This window comes from Rousettus aegyptiacus, unplaced genomic scaffold, assembly GCF_014176215.1.
Source record: "Rousettus aegyptiacus isolate mRouAeg1 unplaced genomic scaffold, mRouAeg1.p scaffold_m13_p_8, whole genome shotgun sequence".
NCBI lineage: Eukaryota > Metazoa > Chordata > Mammalia > Chiroptera > Pteropodidae > Rousettus > Rousettus aegyptiacus.
The window spans coordinates 66,222,333-66,246,195 of record NW_023416311.1 but is presented as its reverse complement, the minus strand read 5'-3'; the positions used below and the strand labels follow the sequence as shown (position 1 = coordinate 66,246,195).

The 23,863-nt window shown below is 37.9% G+C and overlaps 1 protein-coding gene across 3 annotated transcripts in view; it reads left to right on the top strand.

Annotated features, from left to right (window-relative positions):
- Positions 1-23,863, top strand: part of CMYA5 (cardiomyopathy associated 5) — an 89,236-nt gene that overhangs the window by 23,950 nt on the left and 41,423 nt on the right. For 2 of the 3 annotated variants that reach the window (XR_004952687.1, XM_036226305.1), the window contains exons 2-3: positions 7,830-18,945; positions 23,012-23,107. Coding sequence is in view for 2 of the 3 variants with exons in the window: in XM_036226305.1 (XP_036082198.1) it covers positions 7,830-18,945; positions 23,012-23,107 (11,212 nt within the window). In the remaining variant the exon portion in view is untranslated. The remainder of the gene's footprint in view (positions 1-7,829; positions 18,946-23,011; positions 23,108-23,863) is intronic. The other variant, XM_036226306.1, reaches the window with a different exon arrangement.

Here is a 23,863-nt window from a genome sequence, read left to right as displayed (position 1 = left end):
GTTCATAATTATATTCCTTTAAGGATCCTTAATGCCACCTAGTTGTTGGTCATAGGAAGGGACTTACCAGTTCCTAATATACAAATCTTGAGCTTACAAGAAACAAAATTTAATAGTTACAAATCTTGACTTTTGTATAAAAATAGTTTGAGGACCTATTTCACTCTTTAGTAGTTTTACTTCTTCAGAAGTAAAAAATGAGAGTACCAATTCAAAAGAAAACAAAACAAAGATATTAATAATAAAATAAGGGAGTCTATTATTTTGGTAGCTCCTCTTTGATGGCTAGCCAGTTTTTTTGCTTTAAAACTTTCAATTTCAATATATATGTATTCCCTTTCTCTGTTTTGTTTTTCACTTATAAAATGAGAAATATAAAACCACAAGGCTCTTTCCATTCATGATTAATAATTTAATTTTTAATAAGGTACTAGTCTCTGTTTCAGTTAAAGTGAAATAGAGAGAGAGTGTATCTAGGGAGGGTAATCACTCCTTACACAGGAAACATGGATTTTTTGACCTGATCTTCATAATCTAGGACCTGATAAATCGTTTCAAAACTTCAGAACTTAGATTTTTTTCTTGCACATTTAATGAAATTCATCTCTTGAGTACTGATTCATACTAAGACAACTCATATACACACAAAAACTTAGAAAATGTGATATCAATTTAACAATGAGATATAAGAATATTACCAGCAAGCATACCAAAACACCATTCAGTCATTATCATATTCCCTGCTCACTATGCAAAAGGACATAGACATACACACTACTGTATCACACAATGCAAATATATGTATTTGGGTTTATCGGGGGAAATTTAGAAATGGGGAAGTAGCAGAGCACACAAACTTTCAAGCTCTCATCTGAAAGAGTCATGTTAATCAGGGCATTGCTAGACTGCTACATGAAAAGAGACTCACTCTTGAGGGGGGATTGTGCTTATGTAATGCATAACTTATTTATAGAGAAAGGGGAATATCAAAATAAAAGACATGGTTGAGAAATTTTTAGAGAACTTGAAACAATTCAAAGAATAAAAATTCTCGAACTAAAGAGTACAAAAAAAATTTAACACATTTGATGATTTTAGTAGCAGTTTAGACATGGTGAAAGACAGAATTATTACTGGATGATAGATTGGTAGAAATATCCAAATGCAACATAGATGGGACACAGTGAGAAGTTCTAACTTACAAGAAATTGGAATCTCAAAAGAAGAGAAGATAAAGGGACAGAAGTAATATTTGAACAGAGTACGGCTGAATAAGAATATCTCAAAAAATGATGAAAGACACCCATATACAGATTCAAGAAGCCATATGAACTCCAAGCAGGATAAAATTCTTAAGTACATGGTAGTAAAACTTCTGAAAACTAAAGACAGCAACAAAATTCTTAAAAACAACCTGGTTTTAGGGGGAAACAATTCAGATTACCTTCAGAAGAACAACATTACACCGCAGCTGATTTATCAATGAAACAATAGAAGCTAGAAGACAGTGGAATGCTGTATTTAAAGTGTCGGGAGAATTACCTGCCAACTTAGAATTTCGTGTCCTGAAAAAATAGTTATCAAGAATGGAGGTGTAAAAATACTTTATAAAAAAAACGTAGAGATAATTTGTCACCAGCAGATTTACATTAAAGAAATACTAAAGGGAATTCTTCAGGGAGGAATAAAGTGATTCTAGATGGAATCTTGGATGTAGGAAGGAATGAAACACAATAAAAAGATTCAGTATCTAGGTAAATATAAATGAATATTGACAGTTAAAAACGATAAAATTTTGTGAATGGGATTTAAAAACATTTATAGAATTAAAATATACAATTATAATAGCATGTAACTTGAAACTAAAATAATTTATGGTCCTCGTGTTGTCTTGAAAGAAATAAAAGATACCAATTAATGAATCAAGGATGCATGTTGTAATCCCTGGGGTAATCACTAAAAGAATATTAAAATATAATTGTCAGGCTAATGAGGGGGCGGGAATGGAATAACAGTAAATATTTAATTTAAGAAAAGAGAAAGAAAAGGAACATGGAATAGGTAGTACAAATAGATGGAAAATAAAAAGGTAGATGATTTAATCCCAAATATATGGTAATTATAGTAAGTTTAAATGGACTAAGTGCTCCATTTAAATTGTCAGAATTGATTTAAAAATATTTATGCTGCTTATAAGAGTCACATCTAAATATAAGGTTACAGAAAGGCTAAAAGTAAAAAATGCAAAAAGATAGATGAGGCAAAACATTAGTCAAAACCAAGCTGGTATAACTTTGTTAATATAAAAGCAAAGCTTTGTTAGTATCAAAGTATACTTTATACAAAAATCATTATTTACAGATAAAATGGACATCTCATTATGATTAAAAGTTACAATTTCCAGAAAGATATTGAAATTACTTATACCTAATAACATAGCTTCAAAATATTTGTTAAGTATTAACAGAACTACAAAGAGACAAATTCATAATTATAAAATTTTAACTGGTCTCTTTTAGTAGCTGATAGAACAAGCAGACAAAAATATCAAAGCCATGCAATCAGAATGGCAAAAGATAAGATGCCAAGACTATAAAAATAATTTAAGGAGCATATGGGACATATTAAGGGTCCAAATATCCATCTGATTGGTGTAACCAAAGAAAGTCAAGATGTTGAACAGCTGTTTGAAGAAATAGTGATGGAAAACTTCCCTAACCTGATGAAGGAAATGAACATAAAACCCCAGGAAGCTCAGAGAATTCCAAAAACCAGGGATCCAAAGAGGCCTACACCAAGACACATCATAATTAAAATGCCAAAGGTTAAATACAAAGAAAGACTATTAAAAGCAGCAAGAGAAAAACAGATAGTTACTTATAATGGAACATCCATAAAACTGGCAGCTGATTTCTCAAAAGAAACTATGCAGGACAGAAGGGCTTGGCAAAAAATATTCAAAAGGATGAAGACCCATGGTCTACAACCAAGGATACTTTATCCAGCAAAGCTATCATTGAGAGTTGAAGGACAGATAAAGAGCTTCCCAGACAAAAATAAGCTAAAGGAATTTGTCACCACTAAGCCAGTATTACATGGAATGTTGGAGGGACTTCTTTATGAAGAAAAAAATACAAAAGACTCACTTAAGATTAAAAGACACACACAGACTAAAAGGAAGGGGACGGATAAAGATATTGCTTTGATGGACCTAGAAAGTATTTAAGTGAGACAGAGAAAAAGAAAAACATTTTATGATTTCACTTATATGCAGAATCTAAGGAATAAAAGAAAAAACTAGTTAAAAACAGATTCACAAATATAGTGGACAATTTGGTGACGGACAGAGGGGAGGGGGTTTTGGGAGACTGGGAGAATGAGGTGAAGAGTTAAAGAAGTACAAATTAGCAGCTGATGGATGGTTACAAGCACGGCATAGGGAATGCAGTTAGCATTAATATGAAGGCTAGGTGGAGGGTCGGGGGAGGGAGGAAGCAGTTGGGGGGATTGTTTTACAAACGATATAGATGTCTAACCAATGTACTGTATATTTGAAACTAATTAAAATAAATAAATTATTAAAAGAAAAAAAAGAGAAGGAAAAAAATTTTAAATAAAACAACTTGGCCATATAGCTATAAAGAAAATCTCAACAAATTTGACAGTATAACTTAATATAAAATAAATTCTCTGGCTGTAGTGCAATTAAATTAGAAAGTACTAACAAAAAGATAACTAGAAAATCCTCATGTTGTTTGAAATTAAGAAACTTATTTTATTTTAATTTTATCTATCTATCTATCTATCTATCTATCTATCTATCTATTTATTTTTACACCTACACCTACAGCACCCGGTCTTCCTAAGTGGTCTCCCATCCAAGGACTAACCAGATCCACCCTGCTTAGCTTCTGAGATCAGACGAGGTCAGGCATGTTCAGGGCATGGCCGTAGAAGAGAAACCTATTTTAAAATAATCTCTGGGTCACATAGCAATCACAATGAAAGTTCAAAAATATTTTGAGATTAATAATATTGAAAATACTATACACAAATTTTTATGTGATACATAGAAATCTTTCTTAAAGAGAGGTGCATAGCCTTAAATTCATATATTAGAAAAGGAATAAGGTGTAAAATAATGATCTAAAAATCTACCTCAAGGAGGTAGAAAAATAATTGCAAATTAAACCCAAAAATAAACATTTATGAGATAGGAAAAATCAATAAAACTAAACTCTATTTGAAAAGACTACCAAATGATAGCCCTTGGCAATATTTAAAAAAAACAAGAGAGAGAGGGAAAGAAGGAGAGAGAAAAGATACAAATAATGTCAGGAGTGAAAAAATGAATAAAATTTTAGTTCTTACAAAAATTTAAAAGCTTTTAAAAGGATATTATGAACAAATTTAATCCAATGATTTTTTAAAATTTTAGGTTATATGGGTCAATTTTTAAAAAACTATAACATACCAACACAGACACAAAAAGAAAAAGAAATTCCAAGAAGTCACATAACTATTAAACTCCTAATTAAAAACCTTAACAAAAAAAGACTTTAGGTCCAGATGACTTCACCAATAAAGTCTGTTTTTCATCCACAGATAAGTCTACATGGGAAGCCAAAAATCAAGAGTTTGCTCAGAGGAGAATGAATGAAATGATATTCATAGCCAATATCCACTAACTATGAAAAGCCGATGTATACATTTTTGCATAGATGAGAACACTTATGTTCTTGAGTAAAAAATACATTTCTGAACTCTATGGGACTATCTCATCTATTAAGTGAAGTTGTTTCATTAGACTGAATGTAATGTGAGTACTTGGGCTGTGGCTTTACACATGCCAATATAGTCATTCCCTGATTCCTGTTGGCTCTGTCATTCTTTCATCCTTTGCTTCTCTCCTATAATCCAGATATCTCAAAATGCTTTTGTTTTTTTTCAGTGAGCTATACTAATTTTGCATATACTGTGACATTTTTCTGAAATGACCTCCCGCATCTTCACACCACCTACACTCTTCATGCGTTTGGCAAACTCCTATTTCTTCTTCAAAATCCAAGTGTCTTCCCTGTGTGAAGTCTTCCCTCCTTTATGTTCTCACTATATATCTTTCCTATCTTCTATTATAGTACTTAACATACTGTATTAAAATATTTAGTTCTGTCTCTGTGTTGGATTTTGAATTTCTTTAGAGGAGATTTTGTGCCTTTATATTTGTATTCTTAGTATTTAAATTCAATAAAAATTCACTAACTGAAAAAAATAAATGAGTGAATGAGTAAGCAAATGATTGGGTGAATCCACCTCAGTAGCTGTCTTATGATCAATCTCCTTTTGGGTATTCTGCTAAGCAATCTTGAGCTCATTCTAGCTAGTAATGAAAACTACTCTGGTTGAGTACATTCAATCAATAATTAACTCCAAATTGAATTTATAGTTGCTTTTGTAATACTACTACACTCCTGGGTATTCAAAATACTGACTTCCAAGCTACATGTCGTAACCTTAATTTTTAATTTTCTTCTGTTTCTGGTAAGTTAAATAGAAGGGAGGAGTAGTAGGAATTGAAAATCCTGAGGAATAACTTTAAATATTTATGTAAAAGAGCCTGAAAAAAATATTTTAAAATAAATTTTAATCTAGAACCAAGATAGAGCATTAATTCCTAATTAAGTTCAGTAAAGTACTTAATACTTTAGTATTAAGTTTAATACTAAAGCAAATAAGTGAGGGTCAGAATTGCCTGGGAAATGGAGAAACCAGTTTTTCCCACTGCTTTCTAGCCCTTTTCAGGCATATATAGAAAATGATGTTATTTATAACACACTTGGGTGAATGAATGAGGCTGCTTACTATTGAAGTTAGTGTCCCAGGGGCTCTGGCTGCCCCAGGCTCTACCTGGCTTTGGTGAGAGCTAAAGAGATCAGGATCTCCTCAGTCCCTAGCCCTTTGCCGCAGACTGCAAATTCTGAAGTTTAAGAAAGGAGAGTAGAATGTACCTGCTGGTCTTGGCTCTTAGCATAACCTAACAAATTAGGAAGGGTTCAGGGTCAGCAAGAAAGGCATGCATTATTAAGTTTCATAGCCAGGATTGTTTGGGCCTGTGATTTTCAACTCTGGAGTTACCTGGAAACTTTTAAAATATAAAAACATAACAATGCTAAGACTCTACCCTAGTACAATTAAATCAGAGTCTCTGTGGGGAGGACTATGGGTGTTATCAATATTTTTTAAATGCTCCTTACAGGTGATTTCTAAAATGTGTCCAGAGTTAAGAACCACTAATATAAGCAGTGACCGATGATTTTAAAAAGTTATTAGTAAGGGACCTAAATTCTAACTGAGTCATTTTTAAAAAGTATATTCATTCAATACTTATGCTTAGTGGTTTTTTTAGCATAGAGAGTATTTATTTTTGTTTTGTTATAGAAAGGTATAAGCCAGTCGGTAGTTTGTATTTATCTCAAATTGTAGCCATATGCCTAGAAGGAAAGAGCCCTTGGAGTTTTAATCTTGAACTTAATGTTTATGAAGTGATGGCAGATATGACTACTGAACTGGTCAGGAATGGTAACAGTGGAGGTTTAAACTAAGCCTTAAAGAGTAGATACAATGTAGATATGCAGAAAAGGTGGAGTAAGATGGGGGAGATGCATTCTAAATGGAAGAAAAGCATGAACAGAGGGGAGGAGGAAGTTTAAAAAAATTCCAGAGAAGAGTATTGCAGAGTCTGAGACATATGTTCAATGGCAGTTGAGAGGCAGCCAAAGCCAGCCATCTCTTAAGGGGACATGAGAATAGTCCAGGGAGACCACCTTTCCAAATGCCTCTAGCAGTTGAAAATGACCATTCCCAGGCTCCCGTAATCTCTAGTCCAAGGACTGTATGGAAGACCTGATTACAGCTAACGTTTATTGAACACTAACTACATGCCAGGCACTTTCCTTAAGCATTTAATGTACCTAATTTAATCTTCACAACAACAGTATCAGGTAGGTTCTGTTATTGCCTCTGGTTGACAGATGAGGAAACTACAGCACAGTAGGCTGGCGTTTTTTGCGACCTCTCTATATTCTGTGATCTGTGTCCTTTTTATGGTCTTGATTCAGAGTTCCCATGATATATTTAGTGGACAGCGAATTATAGAGTTAAAATGTACTGTGTTGGGGTAGGGTGGAGTTGGTGCTTTGAAATAAGGTCAGCTAGGAATCAAAGAGCTAAGGATTTGGAATTTTTTGTCTGCAGGTATAAGACATTTCACTGAGATTTTTGGACAGGGAGTAACATGATAACAATTTTTAGTAAAGGTGGTCTGGAAAGATGAGCAGGATGAATTGAAGGTGGGAAAGGGTAGGAGGTAAATGTGATACCAGCTGACCAGTTAATAAGCTAATGCAATCATCTAGAGGTGGTATGATAAAGAGCTGGGTTGGGGTGGCAATAGTAGTAATCGATGGCACAGACGCGAGAGCCGTTATGAAGGTCCTGGTGACGAGAGAGTGAGCCTGAGTGACTGGGTGAGCCCCGGGAGGTTGGGGGCAATCCTGGTAAGTGGAGTAGATGAATTTAATGTTTGCTTTTTTTTTGAGTTTGGGGATATCAAGTCATTCCAGCCTGGGATGTGTTATTGTATTTGACAATTTTAAAACTTCATTTTGTATATTTCCCTGTTTTTGATACGGGTGGCAATATTTATTTCTGTATTTTAATTTCACATTAGTCCTTTACCTGGTAAATTGTATTTGCTTATTATTGCAAGTAATTAATATAAGATTATTTTAGTATAATGTAATTATTAATGTTATTATTACTTACTGTAGGTTATCAGACCAGGATGAAGAGGGCAAGACCGAGCAGAAGTGTATCATATCTGACCCCTCCTTTTCCATGGTGACAGTTCAACGGGAAGATAGTGGAATAACTTGGGAGACCAATTCAAGTAGGTCTTCCACTCCTTGGGCTTCGGAAGAAAGTCAGACTTCTGGTGTGTGTAGTCTAGAAGGGTCGACTATGAAACCTCCTGCAGGGAATGTTTCCTTTATTGTGGATGAAGTTAAAAAGGGTTGGAAAAGAAAGTCTAAGTCAAAGCATGGCTCACCATCGTTGCGTCGGAAAGGCAACAAAAAAAGAAATTCCTTTGAATCCCAAGATGTTCCAGCAAACAAAAAAGATAATCCTTTAATTTCAGAAGGCCAGGTACTGAACTCCCAGAAAGAGAAGTCATCTACTGGCAATGATGATAAAACAAGAAAAAAGAAGACCACCTCAAATACACCTCCTATTACTGGAGCAATATACAAGGAACACAAGCCATTAGTGTTACGACCAGTCTACATAGGAACAGTACAATATAAAATTAAGATGTTTAATTCAGTTAAAGAAGAATTAATTCCACTACAGTTTTATGGCACATTGCCAAAGGGTTACGTAATTAAGGAAATACATTATAGGAAAGGGAAGGATGCATCTATTAGTCTAGAGCCAGATTTAGGCAATCGTGATTCTAATACAGTTTCCAAAACAGGCAAATTAGTAACCCAAAGCATAGAAGATGATAAAGTAAAAAAGTTTCCTTCACCTTGGGGAGGTACACTGTCCAAAGGATCAAAGTCCCTGACCTCCTTATTTAGTCATGAAGATCAAAAAAAAATTTACGTTGATTCTCCTCTAAAGGCTGCATCTGCCACCAAGCATGCAGATTCCTCTTCTATAAATGACACAGTAGAACTAGAAACACAGCTCAGCCCTTCACAGTCTGTGCCACAACAGCCAGGTGATGAAGCAAAACCCTCTGAAATGGAGCCTTCCTCTCTTATGCCTGATACATCTGCAACTGTGTTTCCGGAAACAGCAAAGGAAGAATTCGAGTCTGATGCACAGGAAGTTGTAACTTCAGAGCATGACTCTTCAGTCTCACCACCTTTATTGGATGATGTAAAGGAGGAAGATGTGTATTCTGACCATTCCATTTCACTGGAGGCAGAGAAGGATGCTCTGGAAACAGGTTCACCAGGTGTGTCAGCATCTATCCAGGAAGATTTTGGCCCAGAAAGAGAAGAACTGGACCTGACTTCACTAGAAAGGGCAGAAGCAGTTTCTGAACAACTAACCCCTCCTCATCTTGATGTCAAAGGAGAGAAGGAAGAAAACGTGCCTGAGCCATCCATTTCTCTTTCTGAACAGCTAGTATTAGAGGAACCAGTGAAAGAAGAAATGGAAACTTCTCCACCAATAACTGCTACCCCTGAACCTGAAGATATTAACTCAGTGGAAGACGAGATCATAGAACTTGATTACCCAGAAAGTCCATCGGTTTCTGAGAAGCCCCTCCCACCACGTTTGGCCCCTGAAGTGGAGCAGAAGGAAGAGGGGACCATTCTACCATTACTGACAGCATCAACACCTGAATATGCTGCTTTGTCTGAAGAAGAAAGGGAGGAAAATGAGTCTGTTTCTACTGATTCTGCTTTTGTATCAGAGTATTCAGTCCCACAGGATATGAACCAAGAACTAGAGAAGCAAGAAGTTGAGCCAGTTTTTCCATCCAATGTAAAAGCTCTGCCTGAACATGCAGTTTTGTCAGAGGAGGAGAATGAGGAACTTGCGCCTTATTCTCCAGCTTCAGCCTCTGCATCAGAATACTCTCCCTCACCATCCATAACTGAGAAGACTTCTGAATGTCAGTTCCCACTGTTTTCAGCAGCTACACTGGAACACATGGTCCTGTCTGGAGAAGAGGCCTCAGAAAGTGGGCGTCACACTCCAGATTCCACATCTGCTTCTGAGTCTTCAGTTCCATCACAGGCAACAAAAGAGTCACTCAAGAAAATTGATGATATGTCCGCATTAAAATCAAAAGGTGTTTCTGAGCACGTGATTCTGTCAGAAGAAGAGAAGGAAGACACTCGACCGTATTCCCCAGATGTGGCCTCTGTGTCTGAACACTCTCTCCCCTCAAGCACAACTGAGATGACGTCTGAGAGCCAGTCACCACTGCTTTCAGCTGCTGCATCGGAATGCACGGTCCTATCAGAAGAGGACACAGGAAGTGAGCGTTTCACATCAGACTCAATATCGACTGCCCAATATGCAGTTCCACCAAATATAGCACAGGAATCCCCAAGGGAAATAATTGATGATGTGCCCCTGTTAAAATCAAAACGTGTTTCTGAGCACGTGATTCTGTCAGAAGAAGAGAAGGAAGACACTCGACCGTATTCTCCAGATGTGGCCTCTGTGTCTGAACACTCTCTCCCCTCAAGCACAACTGAGATGACGTCTGAGAGCCAGTCACCACTGCTTTCAACTGCTGCATCGGAATGCACGGTCCTATCAGAAGAGGACACAGGAAGTGAGCGTTTCACATCAGACTCAATATCGACTGCCCAATATGCAGTTCCACCAAATATAGCACAGGAATCCCCAAGGGGAATAATTGATGATGTGCCCCTGTTAAAATCGAAACGTGTTTCTGAGCACACGATTCTGTCAGAAGAAGAGAAGGAAGACACTCGACCGTATTCCCCAGATGTGGCCTCTGTGTCTGAACACTCTCTCCCCTCAAGCACAACTGAGATGACGTCTGAGAGCCAGTCACCACTGCTTTCAACTGCTGCATCGGAATGCACGGTCCTATCAGAAGAGGACACAGGAAGTGAGCGTTTCACATCAGACTCAATATCGACTGCCCAATATGCAGTTCCACCAAATATAGCACAGGAATCCCCAAGGGAAATAATTGATGATGTGCCCCTGTTAAAATCAAAACGTGTTTCTGAGCACATGATTCTGTCAGAAGAAGAGAAGGAAGACACTCGACCGTATTCTCCAGATGTGGCCTCTGTGTCTGAACACTCTCTCCCCTCAAGCACAACTGAGATGACGTCTGAGAGCCAGTCACCACTGCTTTCAACTGCTGCATCGGAACGTGCAGTCCTATCAGAAGAGGACACAGGAAGTGAGCGTTTCACATCAGACTCAATATCGACTGCCCAATATGCAGTTCCACCAAATATAGCACAGGAATCCCCAAGGGAAATAATTGATGATGTGCCCCTGTTAAAATCGAAACGTGTTTCTGAGCACATGATTCTGTCAGAAGAAGAGAAGGAAGACACTAGACTGTATTCCCCAGATGTGGCCTCTGTGTATGAACGCTCTGTCCCCCCAAGCATAGCTGATGTAACTTCTGAATACCAAGCCCTACCACTTTCAGCCACTCCATCTGAAAATGTGGTCCTATCAGAAGAAGAGACGGTAGAAATGGAGCGGTACACACCCTCTTCCACCTCAGCTTCTGAATTTTCAGTACCGCCATATGCAACACCGGAATCACAGGAGGAAGAAATTGTCCACGGATCTCCTTTAAATATAAAAGGTGCCTCTTCACCCACGAATTTCTCAGAAGAAGAGCAAGAAGACATTGGACCTTTCTCTCCAGACTCCGCATTTGTGTCGGAATTCTCATTTCCACCCTATGCAACTCAGGAAACAGAGAAAAGAGAATTTGAGTCCGATTCTTCAATATGTTTAACATCGCCGTCCGAGCATACTATTTTGTCAGATGAAGACACTGAAGAAGCTGAACTTTTTTCTCCAGACTCAGCATCACAAGTTTCAGTCCCACCATATAGAATACCAGAAACAAAGAAAAATGAAATCGAACCTGATCCACTGTTAACTGCAATATCTGCTTCAGGATATTCCTACTTTTCAGAAGCAGATGAGGAAGAAATTGAACCCACAGCTGCTACACCTGTACCTGAACATCTCGATTCATCACAGAAGCAACAAGCTGAACTTTCCCCTTCGATATCTTCACCTGAAGACTTGAGTCTGCCACCTGCAACAAATACAGCAGAGAAAACAGATGCCCAAACAGCCTCAACGTCTGTATCTGAATATCTCATTTTGGCACAGAAGCAGGTAACTCAAGGATTTTTAGAACCTAAATCTGAAGATTCGATTCCACCATATTTAACCAGTGAACTGGAGAAGGTAGAAATTAAGACTAGTTTATCAGTAGCTACAACACCTGTTTCTTTACCTACACAATCATCCATGGTAAAGGAAGAAACCAAACCCATTTTGCCTTCATCTCAATATTCCATTTCACCTGATTCAGTCCATGCATTTAAGAAAGAACAAGAACCTAAAGGATTGCTCACTCCAAAAGCTGCAAATGAACAGATGGCTTTGTTAAAAGTTAAAAGTAAGGAAGAAATTGTGCCTGAATCTCAAGAAGCTACATCACGTGTATCACGGGATCAAGAAATGGAGCCTCAGCCTCCAAATGTTCCAGGGTCTGGGATGAAATATTCAGTTCTGCCTGATTTGGTAGATGAGCCAAAGAAGGATGTCAAACCCAATTTAGCTCCAACTGTGACATCTGAACTAGAACAGAGAATGTTGTCAGGGAATGAGCTTGAAGTAATAAAACCATATTCACCAGTAAAAGAAACATCTTTATCTGAACCTGAGATTTTATCACCATTAAAAACTGAAGTGAAACATGATTCTAAAAGTATACCTAGAGTACTGCATTCAGCTTCACCAGGAGTGGAAAAGGAAGTTGAACATGGACCATCCACACCAGAATTTTCAGCTATATCAGAAGAAGTAAAGAAAGAAATTGAACCCAGTTTTTCATCTGTAACTAAGCATGATTCAAGCTTAACCAAATTAGCAAAAGAAGAAAAGTCAACAGAGGTTTCCCTTACCACCCTTATAGAATATCCAGTCTTAACAAAAGTAGAAAAAAGTGAATTAGGAAGTGGTTTGCCACCACTGGTAACATCTATAGATGAGCATTCACTTCTTAAAGAAGAAAAGGTAGCAATTAAAGCTAGTTCTTCTCCCACTGAAACTGCTGCATCCAAACATCCAGCTTGGTCAGAAGCAGAGAAGGAAATTAAATTTGTTTCGCCTCCAAGTGTATCCTCTATATCAGAGCATTCTATTTTGTCAAAGGCAGAAACTGAAGAAGTTAAACCTGTCTTGCCAATAACCAAAACACTGTCTTCTCAGCATGCAGATGTATCTAAGGAAGCAAGGATGGAAAACGAACAAGGTCTTTCATTTTCTATGGTCCTTGATTCTGAACGTTTGGCTTCATCACAGAAAAAGAATTTTGTGTCTGCCTCAGAGGTATCAGGGCCCGAACATGTGCTTTCGCTCGATCTAGGTGGTGATGTAGAGAAACAAGAAACTGAACTTCCTTTCTTACAAAACGTGTCACCTGCAGCCAAACATATAGTTCTAAAAGGCAAAAGTGAAAAGATGGCAAATTCTTCTCCCAAGATGGAAAATTTAGAGCTAGAAGATTTAGCTCTGACATTACCAACCCTTAGTGAAGATAAGAACAAACAGGCAATGGAGATATTTTCTACAGCTCAGGGAGATTCCCTGCCAGAAAAACAACAGCTTGCTCCGGCAGAGCTCTCTTTGGAACCTGATAAGGAAGACAAGCTACACCAAGTATCAGAATTGCCAAATGCTGGGTTGGAATCCACTAGTGGTTTGGGTAGGCAAAGTGCATCTGTGGATACAAAACTAATAAAATCGCCCACAACTAAAACAAAGGATTCTGTCTTAGAAAAGGACCTAGTTGAGCTTATGAGCAGAGGAGACAGTAAAGAAGAAAACAGGGAACTTCATGTGTCAACTACAGTGCCTAAAATTTCAGAGCTTTCATCATGCCTTAAGGAGGAACCTCAATGTCAAGAAATTAAATCTATTTCTCCTAAGGTAGTCAGCTTAGGGTCAAAAAAAGCACTCACCCCTTTCATTGAAGGAGACAACCCAGAAGAACTTCATCCATATGCTTTTTCTTTAAAAGGATTATCAGAAGGCTTGAACCATTCAGCTGACTTTAAAAAGGGAGAAAAACAAGAAATAAGCTCATTAGGAAATTTGAAAGCACAAGGAACAGAAAGTATTGTAACTACACTGAATGAAGAGAGAGACCAACCAAACACATTCCCTGTACCCCAGAGTATAACTGAACCATCAAACATCACTTCTGACCTTCTCGTGGAACAAGAGAAGCCTGAAAAAGCACTTCATTCAGATCAGGCTGTTACATTACCTGATGTAAACACATCTTTTGTGGATAAACAAGACCTAGGTATTAAACAACTTTCAGTTATGAAAGAGAATTTGTCTTTGGAAGAATCAAAGTCACTTATGACAGCCGAGTTTGCAGGTGTTAAAGAAACACAAATGAAAGATGCCCTTCTTTCTCCTAAGGATGAACACTGGATGCTGGAAAAGCCAGAAAGAGATCTGGCAAGTAATCATGAAGAAAGAGTACTGGGATCTGTGCTACTAGCTTCCCCTGCCAGCGATGATCTGATGACAGGGCAGCTCAAGGCTGCTCTGTCAGATAAAGACCACACACATGAAATCGGAAAGCAGGTTCTGCCACATTTTGCCAGAGAATCAGATTTATCATTACAAAAACCAGAATCTCTTGTTATCTCCAGTGGTAGCAGTGAGACCTTACCAACTAAAACTTCTGAAGAAGAGATAAAGCTGGCCCCCCAACCAAAATCTGTAGTTCCAGCTGGAAATGTAGAAAGAAATAAAGTGGAGGAGAAGCAAATCCTTTCTTTCATGGGGAGTGAAAGTTCAATATTAGAGAAATCAAACACAGAATTTTCCATGCCTAGCAAAGGAGACCACGAAGAAAAAATCAAACTACCTTCTGAAAGAATCCTTCAGAAACCAGTGTCTGGCCCATCAGTGGAACAAGTCATATCAGAATCTATTCCTTCTCCTGGCAAAGCAGCTCATTTCCAGGCAGAAGATGGAGAACCTGCACTGGGTACTAAAAAGGTGGCACATGGGAGTATGTCTCCTTTACCTGGAGAGAAGCCATTAGAAGAATCAAAAATGGTTCAGTCAAAGGTTGTAGATGATGCTAATGAAAGAGAGAAACCAACATCTGAAGTGAAAATACCCACACAAATAAAACCCCTCTCCTCAACCCAAGAAAATGAAAGACCTCAACCCCCAGAATCACCTGAGGTGACACAAAAGCTGCCTGAGCAACCAAAGGCAGTTAAACCAGGCCTTTCTGAGGAAAAGGAAAAGAAAGGAATTTTATCTTTCACATCTTGGGTGTCCAGTTTGTTTTTTGGATCAAGCACTCCAGATAACACAGTTGCTGAAAAAGAAGATGTAGAAACTCAGCCAAGTCCATCTGTAGAAAAAGCAGTGACTATGATAGAGCCTAAAGGTACAGCTCCAGCTGACTTTAACACAACTGAGAAACCAGCTGATCATCTGGTACCAGAGGCAAAACTTATAACTGCTGAAGAATCCAGAGATACTTTGGTTAAATCTGGTGAAGGTCAAGACTTTAAAGAAAAACCTACACTTTTATCAAATGCAGAAGTTCTAAAACAGCCAAAACCCAATTTTGAGGTGTCCAGTGAAGATCATGGGAAGAAAGAAATCCTAGACTCTTCAGAGGAAATGGGTCTAAACTTAGGTACTTCCGTTGATGGTGAGGACCATCTTCAGTCTTATTCTCTCATGAGTGAGGAATCCATTATAGAAGAAGCCAAAAATGTTGTTCCTCTTCATGTCACTGATAGTAAAAGAGCCCAGAAGCCAGAAATCTCTCCTCCATCTAAATGGAATATTTCAGTTCTTGAAGAGCCAAGAAGTGATCAAAAAGAAAAATCACTCTTTTCATTTGATGTGGTAGATAAGATGTCACAACAGCCAAAATCAGCTTCTAGCTTCACAAATAAAAATATCATAAAGACATCAGAGAAGCCAGAGTCAACAATTTTGCCAGTAGAAGAATATAAAGGCAGTTTAATTGATCTTGGTGAAGACAGACTAAATAAAGAAATGGCAAATCCTACTTCCTTGAAAATTTCTGAAGAGGAAATAAAACTCAGGTCTGTTAGCCCAACTGAGGAAAAAGATAACTTGGAAACCACATCATATTCTTTGGTAGAAAAGAAGGTGCTGGCAGAAAAACAAGAAACTGTGGCCCCATTAGAGCTAAGAGATAATAATGAAATAGGAAAGGTATACATTACACATGGATCTAGCCCTGTTCAATTGGAAGAACCAAAAATGGCTGCTGTGCTGCAGCAAGTCTATCAAAGTGAAGACCACAAGGAAAAACACAAAATTATTAAAGAGAAAGGAGAAGAAAAAGCAAAGCAGTCGCATGTGTTTTTAGAAGGAGAGAAGCAGCAGGAAAGTCAGCCTTATTCTGTGAATATAGCCAAGTCTCTGCCTGAAGAATCAGATATCTCTTTAAGTCATTCTTTGGGTGAAACTCATCCATTTTCATTAGTTAAAACTACATCAGTTACTGAAAAATCAGAAATCATAATCTCAGAGGCTCACCCAGAAAGCAAGGAAACAAAGACAGTAGCAACCCAACCACATCTATTAGAAGAAAGTAAAGTACTGGTGGAGAAAACCAAGACTTTCCTTCCAGGGGAGCTTTCTTATCATGATGAAATAGATAACCACTCTTTTCCCAAGGAAGGAAACCTGGTATTGCAAAAATCAAGCAGGGATTTGGCAAGTCAGGATGAAGAAAAGGGACAGGTCACAGTATCAGAGCTGTCAAAAGGTGGTTCAATAGATATCGCAAAAGAGAGTATGAAACAAGGCTCTTCATCTAAAGAATCTGAAAGAATTTTAGATCATCCTTTGGGTGAAACAAATATCTTAGAAACACCGCCATATTTGTTGTTATCAGCGAAACCACAAGCACTTGTTTCAGGCGCTTCTCCAGAAATTAGTACTGTAAAGAAACAAATTAGTACAGTGATGAAACAAGAATTGACTCCAGATAGGCATACAGTCCATACTATTCAGACATCAAAAGAGCAAGCATCTGAAATGTCTAAACAATCTGTTCTTGTTTCAAAGCACCACTTGGAGGCTGTAGAAGCTGCCCATGTAAATGAACCACGCTCTTCAAGCAGCAACTATGCTCAATTTATAACAAGTGCAACAACAACCAATGCCAATAAAATGGTTTCTACTAGAGAAATATCCAAAGAGCCTGAAGACACATATGAAAAAGATGAATTTTCAATGACTAGTAAGCCAGCTGGACTTTCAGAAGATCAAAAGAGTGCCTTCAATATAATTTCTGAAGGCTGCGAGATTTTGAATATTCATGCTCCTGCATTTATCTCTTCAGTTGATCAGGAAGAAAGTGAACAAATGCAAGATAAGTTAGAATATTTGGAAGAGGAGGCCTCATTAAAAACTCTACCCCTCCATGATGATAGTGAGGCAGTCACTTGCCATAAAACATTGGTGAGTAAGTTAGAAGATTCAGATAAAAAAGTCACATCATTGAAAGAAAATAAACAAGAGGAAACTTATAAAACAAAAGAAGAGTTATCCACAGATTCAGAAACCGGTGATTTACCCTTTAATCAGCCCACAATTCCCAGTGAAGAGGATTATTTTGAAAAATATACATTGATTGATTATAATATCTCCCCAGCCCCAGAAAAACAGAAAGCTCCACAGAAATTAAATGTTGAAGTAGAATTCTCAAAGGAAATTCCAGAAGAAACTATCTCTTTCCCAGAAAGTTCAGAGGAAAGTGCCATAGAATGTGAATATGACTTGGTGAAATTAGATGAAAGTTTCTATGGACCGGAAAAGTTATCTCACCGAGAAACCCAAAAGTCTTTGGTTATTCAAAAATCACCTGATAAAGATGCTTCGAAAAGCGCAAACAGAGATGCGGGCTCCAAGTTACCTGGGATGCCTTTATTTGATGCAGAAGAAGAAGTTTTGTCACGAACTCAGATACTTCCTACCACTGCTAAAGCCATTAGTCCTGAACTTCTGGAGGAGCCACCTGCATTTGGATTTTTATACAGGGATCTGTATGAAGAAGCAGTTGGAGAGAAAAAGAAGGAAGGGGAGACAGCTTCTGAAGGTGGCAGTGTGAATTCTGAGGCATCATTTCCAAGAAGAAATTCTGTCACTGATGATGAAACGGGAATATATTTTGAGAAGTACATACTCAAGGATGACATTCTCCATGACACGTCTGTAACTGAAAAGAACCAAGGCCAAGGTCTGGAAGAAAAAACAGGTGTTAAGGATGATTTATACCAATCAATAGCAGCAGAAGGGGAAATTTGGGGGAGGTTTGGAACTATTCTTGGAGAAAAGAGTCTGGAAGAGGGACAGAAAGCTACTTACAGGGAAGGAGAATCAGTAGGCCATGTGGAGACCTTTGACAATGAAGCCATACAGAGCAAAGTTCCCATCACTGAGGAAGTCAGAGTGGTCACCCAGAAGATAACCCATGCGGTTCCATTTGAAGACACCCATCATGTTCTGGAGAGAGTAGATGAAACAAGCAATCAGAGTGATGAAGCAGCAAATGCTAATCCAGAGGTCACTCTGAATGTTCCAGTACAAGTGTCCTTTCCAGAGGAAGAATTTGCATCTGGCGCAACCTGTGTTCAAGAAACGCTGCAAGAAGTACCTAACATAATGGTCCCACCCGAGCCAAGTGAAGATAGACTCCACAATAGCCCTGTTCAGGATGAGTATGAATTTGCTGAATCCCTGAATTATGAAATGGTTACTCAAGACACTTTATCAGAAGAACTGTATTCAGACTCTACCCCTGGGTTGGTGTTATCTCAAGGGAAGGAATCCTTCGAACACATCAGTGAAAATGAATTTGTGAGTGAGGTGGAACAAAGTATGTCTGCTGAACAGAAAGAGTCGGACAGAGAGAGGACAGAAGAACAATTATCATCAGAGTTAGTCGCCGAGGAGGAACAGAAGGAACTGAAAAAGTCCCAGATTGACACATATTGCTACACTTGCAAAAGCCCAATTTCTGCTGTTGACAAGATATTTGGCACCCACAAAGACCATGAGGTTTCAACACTTGATACAGCTATAAGTGCTGTTAAGGTAAATAGATTCTAAAGCATATAGATATGTAATAATACATATACATTTAATTTGTTTTTATATTTTCTCAATTTTAAAAATGACCGAAAAAACTAAGAACATTTCACCAGGCATTTAGTTAAGATCAGTTGACAAACCATTTTTGGGTATACACTGTGTCAAGTATTTTTCTAGGTTCTAGGGATACCAAGATAAATAGCACAAGGCTGCAAAAAAGCCAAATAAATTTAATTTTTAAAATATACTTTTGAGAATAAAACAACCATTTTCTGTTACAATATCATCTTTTAAAAATGCACATTACATTGAGCAATTTGAAAATTTTTTAATAAAACCGAAAGTTTCAATAAAAAGACAGGAAGACATTTTAAATTTCAATTTCCTCCATATCCTGTCTTTATCTATCAAATTAATGTTAGAAATGGAAAACCTTTACATTCTTTTTGGCTATGTCTATAGAATTCCAATTTAAGAAATTAGTTACAATACATATTCTTATGTATATGATTATAAATACCTCAGTTCCCCAGAGATAGTACTGGAAATCAAACATTTAGTCTTTGAGAGTCCCATCTCCATTCTGTCTGGAATCCCCATTCTCGAGTCTTCAATACATCTTCTAGATAGTAGCCGGAGTGATCTAAACCTGAAAATAATAACAAGAATCGAATACTTACTTTGCACCAAGCATTGTGTTAAGTTCTTTATTTAAAAAAAAATTTATATACAAGATAACTTTTAATCCTCACAACAATCCTGTTATTGTCATCCATTTGCAGATAACAACATGGGCTCAGATAGTTTAAGTGATTTACCCAAGGTCATGGAACACAGAAGTATGTGACACCAGAGTTTTTGTTCTTGGCTCCATAGCCATGTTGCTGAGCTCAATTACTTGCTAATGGTAGTGATTTTAAATATGATTATTCAATTAGATCACTGGTAAAATTTCCAGGCTTGTTTCAATTCAGTAGGATACTGTATTAGAATCTTGGCACTTTTTTCTCCTAGAAAATTCATCCTTCTTCACTTGTCTGATATTTGTTCTGTTTCTTCAGGGTAAAATTTTATTGAAACTACCTGGTAAAGTTTAGCGGTAGGAAATGGAATGATTTCTTTTATGAAAACTCAGGCATTGGGATATGTTAACAGCACTAACATGCACACCATTCTTTGATTATACTTGGTTTTGTTAAGTAGCAACTGCCGGACACTGTCAGCAGAAAGAAGACTAGATGTTTTTCAGCCTTCTTAATTATTAAAGAGTCATTCTGTCTAAATATTGTCAACTTGAAATAAATTCAAAAGTGGGGATGTTTCCAGAGAGTGGGGATCCTCTCCCAGTGCGTTGTCCAGATTCTTGATGTCTCAGACAAAGTACTGAGCAAGACACCGAAATACAATAGAAAAGTTTTATTAGAAAGGAAAGTACATTTCCAGAAGTGGAAACAGGCCTGAGCAAGAGAAGCGTGGCTCAAAAGGCTGGTAACAAAAACTTCCCTTTTATTTTATCCATTTTTGCTGTGGGTGGTTACTTACAGTGGGCTTCCTTGATTGACAACTAAGATCGACAGGGCTCAGTGATTCATCATTTTGCTTTCTGCGCATGTTTGTTCACAGAATTCAGTCTGTTATAAAATTAATGAACTTCTAGGCATATACATCATATTATAATGATGGTATAATGAGGCTCAGGTGCGTCGGTGGGTGGTCATTGGGTCTTCATTGCACAAGTGCGAATTTAAGGTCATTGGGGTCTTCATTGTGCAGGTGCGCAGGTGTGAGTGACTGGCTTAAACCGGTACCTAATTCTCTGCCTACTGATTTCTTTGTGTGAGTTAAAAAATGCCTTCTGGCTTGCTTGATTGTGGGCGGGTTAGGGCAGACCCCTTCTAGGATAGGATGACCTCATTGTCTTTGTAGGCAGACTTAAAACCCCCTAACTAACTTTCCTGCCTAACTCTTTACTAAGAGCCGTGAACCCCCTTATTATTGGTATAGATGTTGAGGGATGAGAGGTCTCTTCTTCTGTATCTGCTTCCTGCTGAGAACACCGCAGTCCCTGCCTACAGGGGTTTTGTGGAGCTCTTTCCCTTTCTGCCTCAGTCAGGGTGGGGTCTTCGGTTTCCAGCTGAAGTGCCACCTCAGTCCCTAGACAAGGAAAAAAAAGATACAAACTTATTATTTAAATCATATATCTGTGAATTTCTATTATTGATTTGCCTATTAAATGAGTAAAGGGAAACAGGCGTGATTAATATATTTTTTAAAGAGTAGAAAAAAGACCTTTGGCTAAAGTCCCCTCCCTTCTCAGACTCTAAGCCCTGCCTGGCTTTAACACCATTTCTATTTAATAATGGGCTGATGACCCTTATCAATAGCCAGAGGATCTGAGTCACCAGTGTCAGGGCAATTATCAGGATTTGAGGGAGAGGGCCTTTTATTCCAAAGAAAGGAGAGAAGAAAACTTAACTAGGTTTACTAAAAAGATTAACTCTGCAAGAGATGTCCTATTTCATTTTCTGCTAAAAGATTAAAAATTTTACAAGTGATGTTCCATCTCAGGGAGATATGATGTCTCCTGCTTTAAAACCATTAAAAATTTGTCTCTGATCGTCTCCAAACAGTATGAGAAAGTAGAAGACTAGTTACCTAAAGCCAAAGAGGTTTGCTTCACTTTATTAAATCAATTGTGAAGATGAAGAATTGGTTGGCAACTTTTTAAAATTAAAAACCTATTTAAAAAGTTATAGCTTGAGAATTCTGTAGCATCTTGTGAGTAGGCCATTTGTAAATTATTCAGGAACTGATGGCTGCTTTTATGGATTATCCAGGTCCTTGCTTCTCTCCCTACTCAGTCCCCATTGTGCTGGCTTATCTTGTCTGTCACTTGTTTTCTTTCTTCACTCTCTCCTTTCCTTCTTTCTCAATATTTATTGACCTGCCATTCCACGTCAGGAACTGTGCTAATCGTTGGGAATGAAAACAAAAAGGAAGATGGACTTGTAGCTCCCTCAAATCAGTACCCCATTTTGGGGGCAGTGTTCCGAGAAATGAACCTTTTGGGAGTGAGTGAAATGGTGGAGTGGGACTGGGAGAGTTAGGGGAGGTGTCTTGAAAAGGTGAAGCTTGGGTGAGCCTTAAATAAAACAGGGTTCCTTCAACAAACAAGGACAGCGAGAAGATTCTAGAGATAGATAGAGAACACCATGTGAAAAGGCACATAAGTGAGAAAGAATCCAAGGAAAGATGGGGCTTGTGCGACTGGAGCCTGGGAACTTGTGGAGAAGAGGCAGAGGCTAGAGAGGGAAGCAGAAGCCAGATCCTGAAGGGGCTGCCATCAGTATAATTTCTCCATCATTATGTGGGTATGAATCAGGATGCCGAAGCTCTGTTATTCTGTGTTGTTACTTGTTAAATTTAACAGGATAGCTATGTCTATAACTCTGGCTAAAGTAGGCACCATCTTCCCACATCGCCCATCCATTTTCTAGTTGGTTGTCACTCTTGAGTATTTTTAACTCTTTGAGGATCATTAGAAACGTTAGGTCTCTTTACTCGATAGTTTTCATCATTTGGTATGCTGGACTTCTGGCCCGGTGACACTCTGATCCTGTCTCAGGGTCAGGTGCTCCAGGGTCACCTGACGCCATTGATGCAAATGTGAGACTACTCACATAGGTTGGACCAATTCAGCAAAAAGCCTGCTATTAGAAGAAAGACAATATGTAAAAATCAAACCTTACAAAGGAGAAATAATTCAAATTCAAAGTCCACTAAAGCAAATACGCTTTGAACTCACTAACTTACCAAGAAATTCTTCCTCTTGTATGAGAAAATAAATTTTCTTTCTATTGCTCTCACTCACAATCCCCCTAATTGTTTATCATACAGAATTATCTATAGTCAACTTGGATGAAGCAGCAGAAAAATTTAAAGATGGATTTGTTAGTGGTATAATAAATCTCTACCAAACATACTAAACTTATAAGGACATTGGAGCTCACTGCTTGAAGTTCTTTTCCCAAATGTCATATACTAAGGATATCTTAATTTTTTTCCTCAGGTTCAATTAGCAGAATTTCTGGAAAATTTACAAGAAAAGTCCTTGAGGATTGAAGCTTTTGTTAGTGAGATAGAATCTTTTTTTAATACCATCGAGGTAAGTTACCATGTCCCTTTTACTTTGGTTTGTTCACGAGCCTCACGAGTAAACGATTCTGAGCTAAAAGGATCTGCATTGGGGTTTGTATGTGTATGTGTGGTTTGCCATTGTTGCTTTTGTTTCATTAAATATGAAGGTACTTAAAGTCTTTTATCTTTGTGTAATCTGTGATACTACTTTCTAATGATAAATGACTTCCCTTTAAAAACACATACATATTTATTGGGCACTTACTATGATAAGGCAAATGCTTTACATGCCTATCCAGTTTAATCTTCACAATAGCCATATGCGATAGGTATTATTGTTATTTCCATTTTATAGATAAGAAAATGAGACTTAGAGTTAAGTATGTTACCCAAGGTCATAGTAAGTTAAGAGACAAGATTTGAATTCAGGTCCGAGTTCTTGCTCCACCATCCTACCTTTCACTGGATTAGCTCTGCAGAAATGATCTATGTCACTGCCCAAAGTCTTATTATGCCCAGGACAAATGAGTATCTCTCATGGTGCTAATGTCTTCGATGAGATCGTGCCCTCGTAACTGCTGGCCTCTGCTCTCTCTGCAGTGAAGAGAGGGCAAAGCAGTGCTCCATCTGTATATAGAGGCATCCCCACTTGTCAATCAGGAATGGCAGAGGGCCCCTGCAGCTGGTGCACAGTTTCCTTATCACTAGGGCAACTCCACATCCTAATTTGCTTGTGAGAGTTTTGTTTAACTCCAGTCATAGATGAAATTAACACTTGCTAATT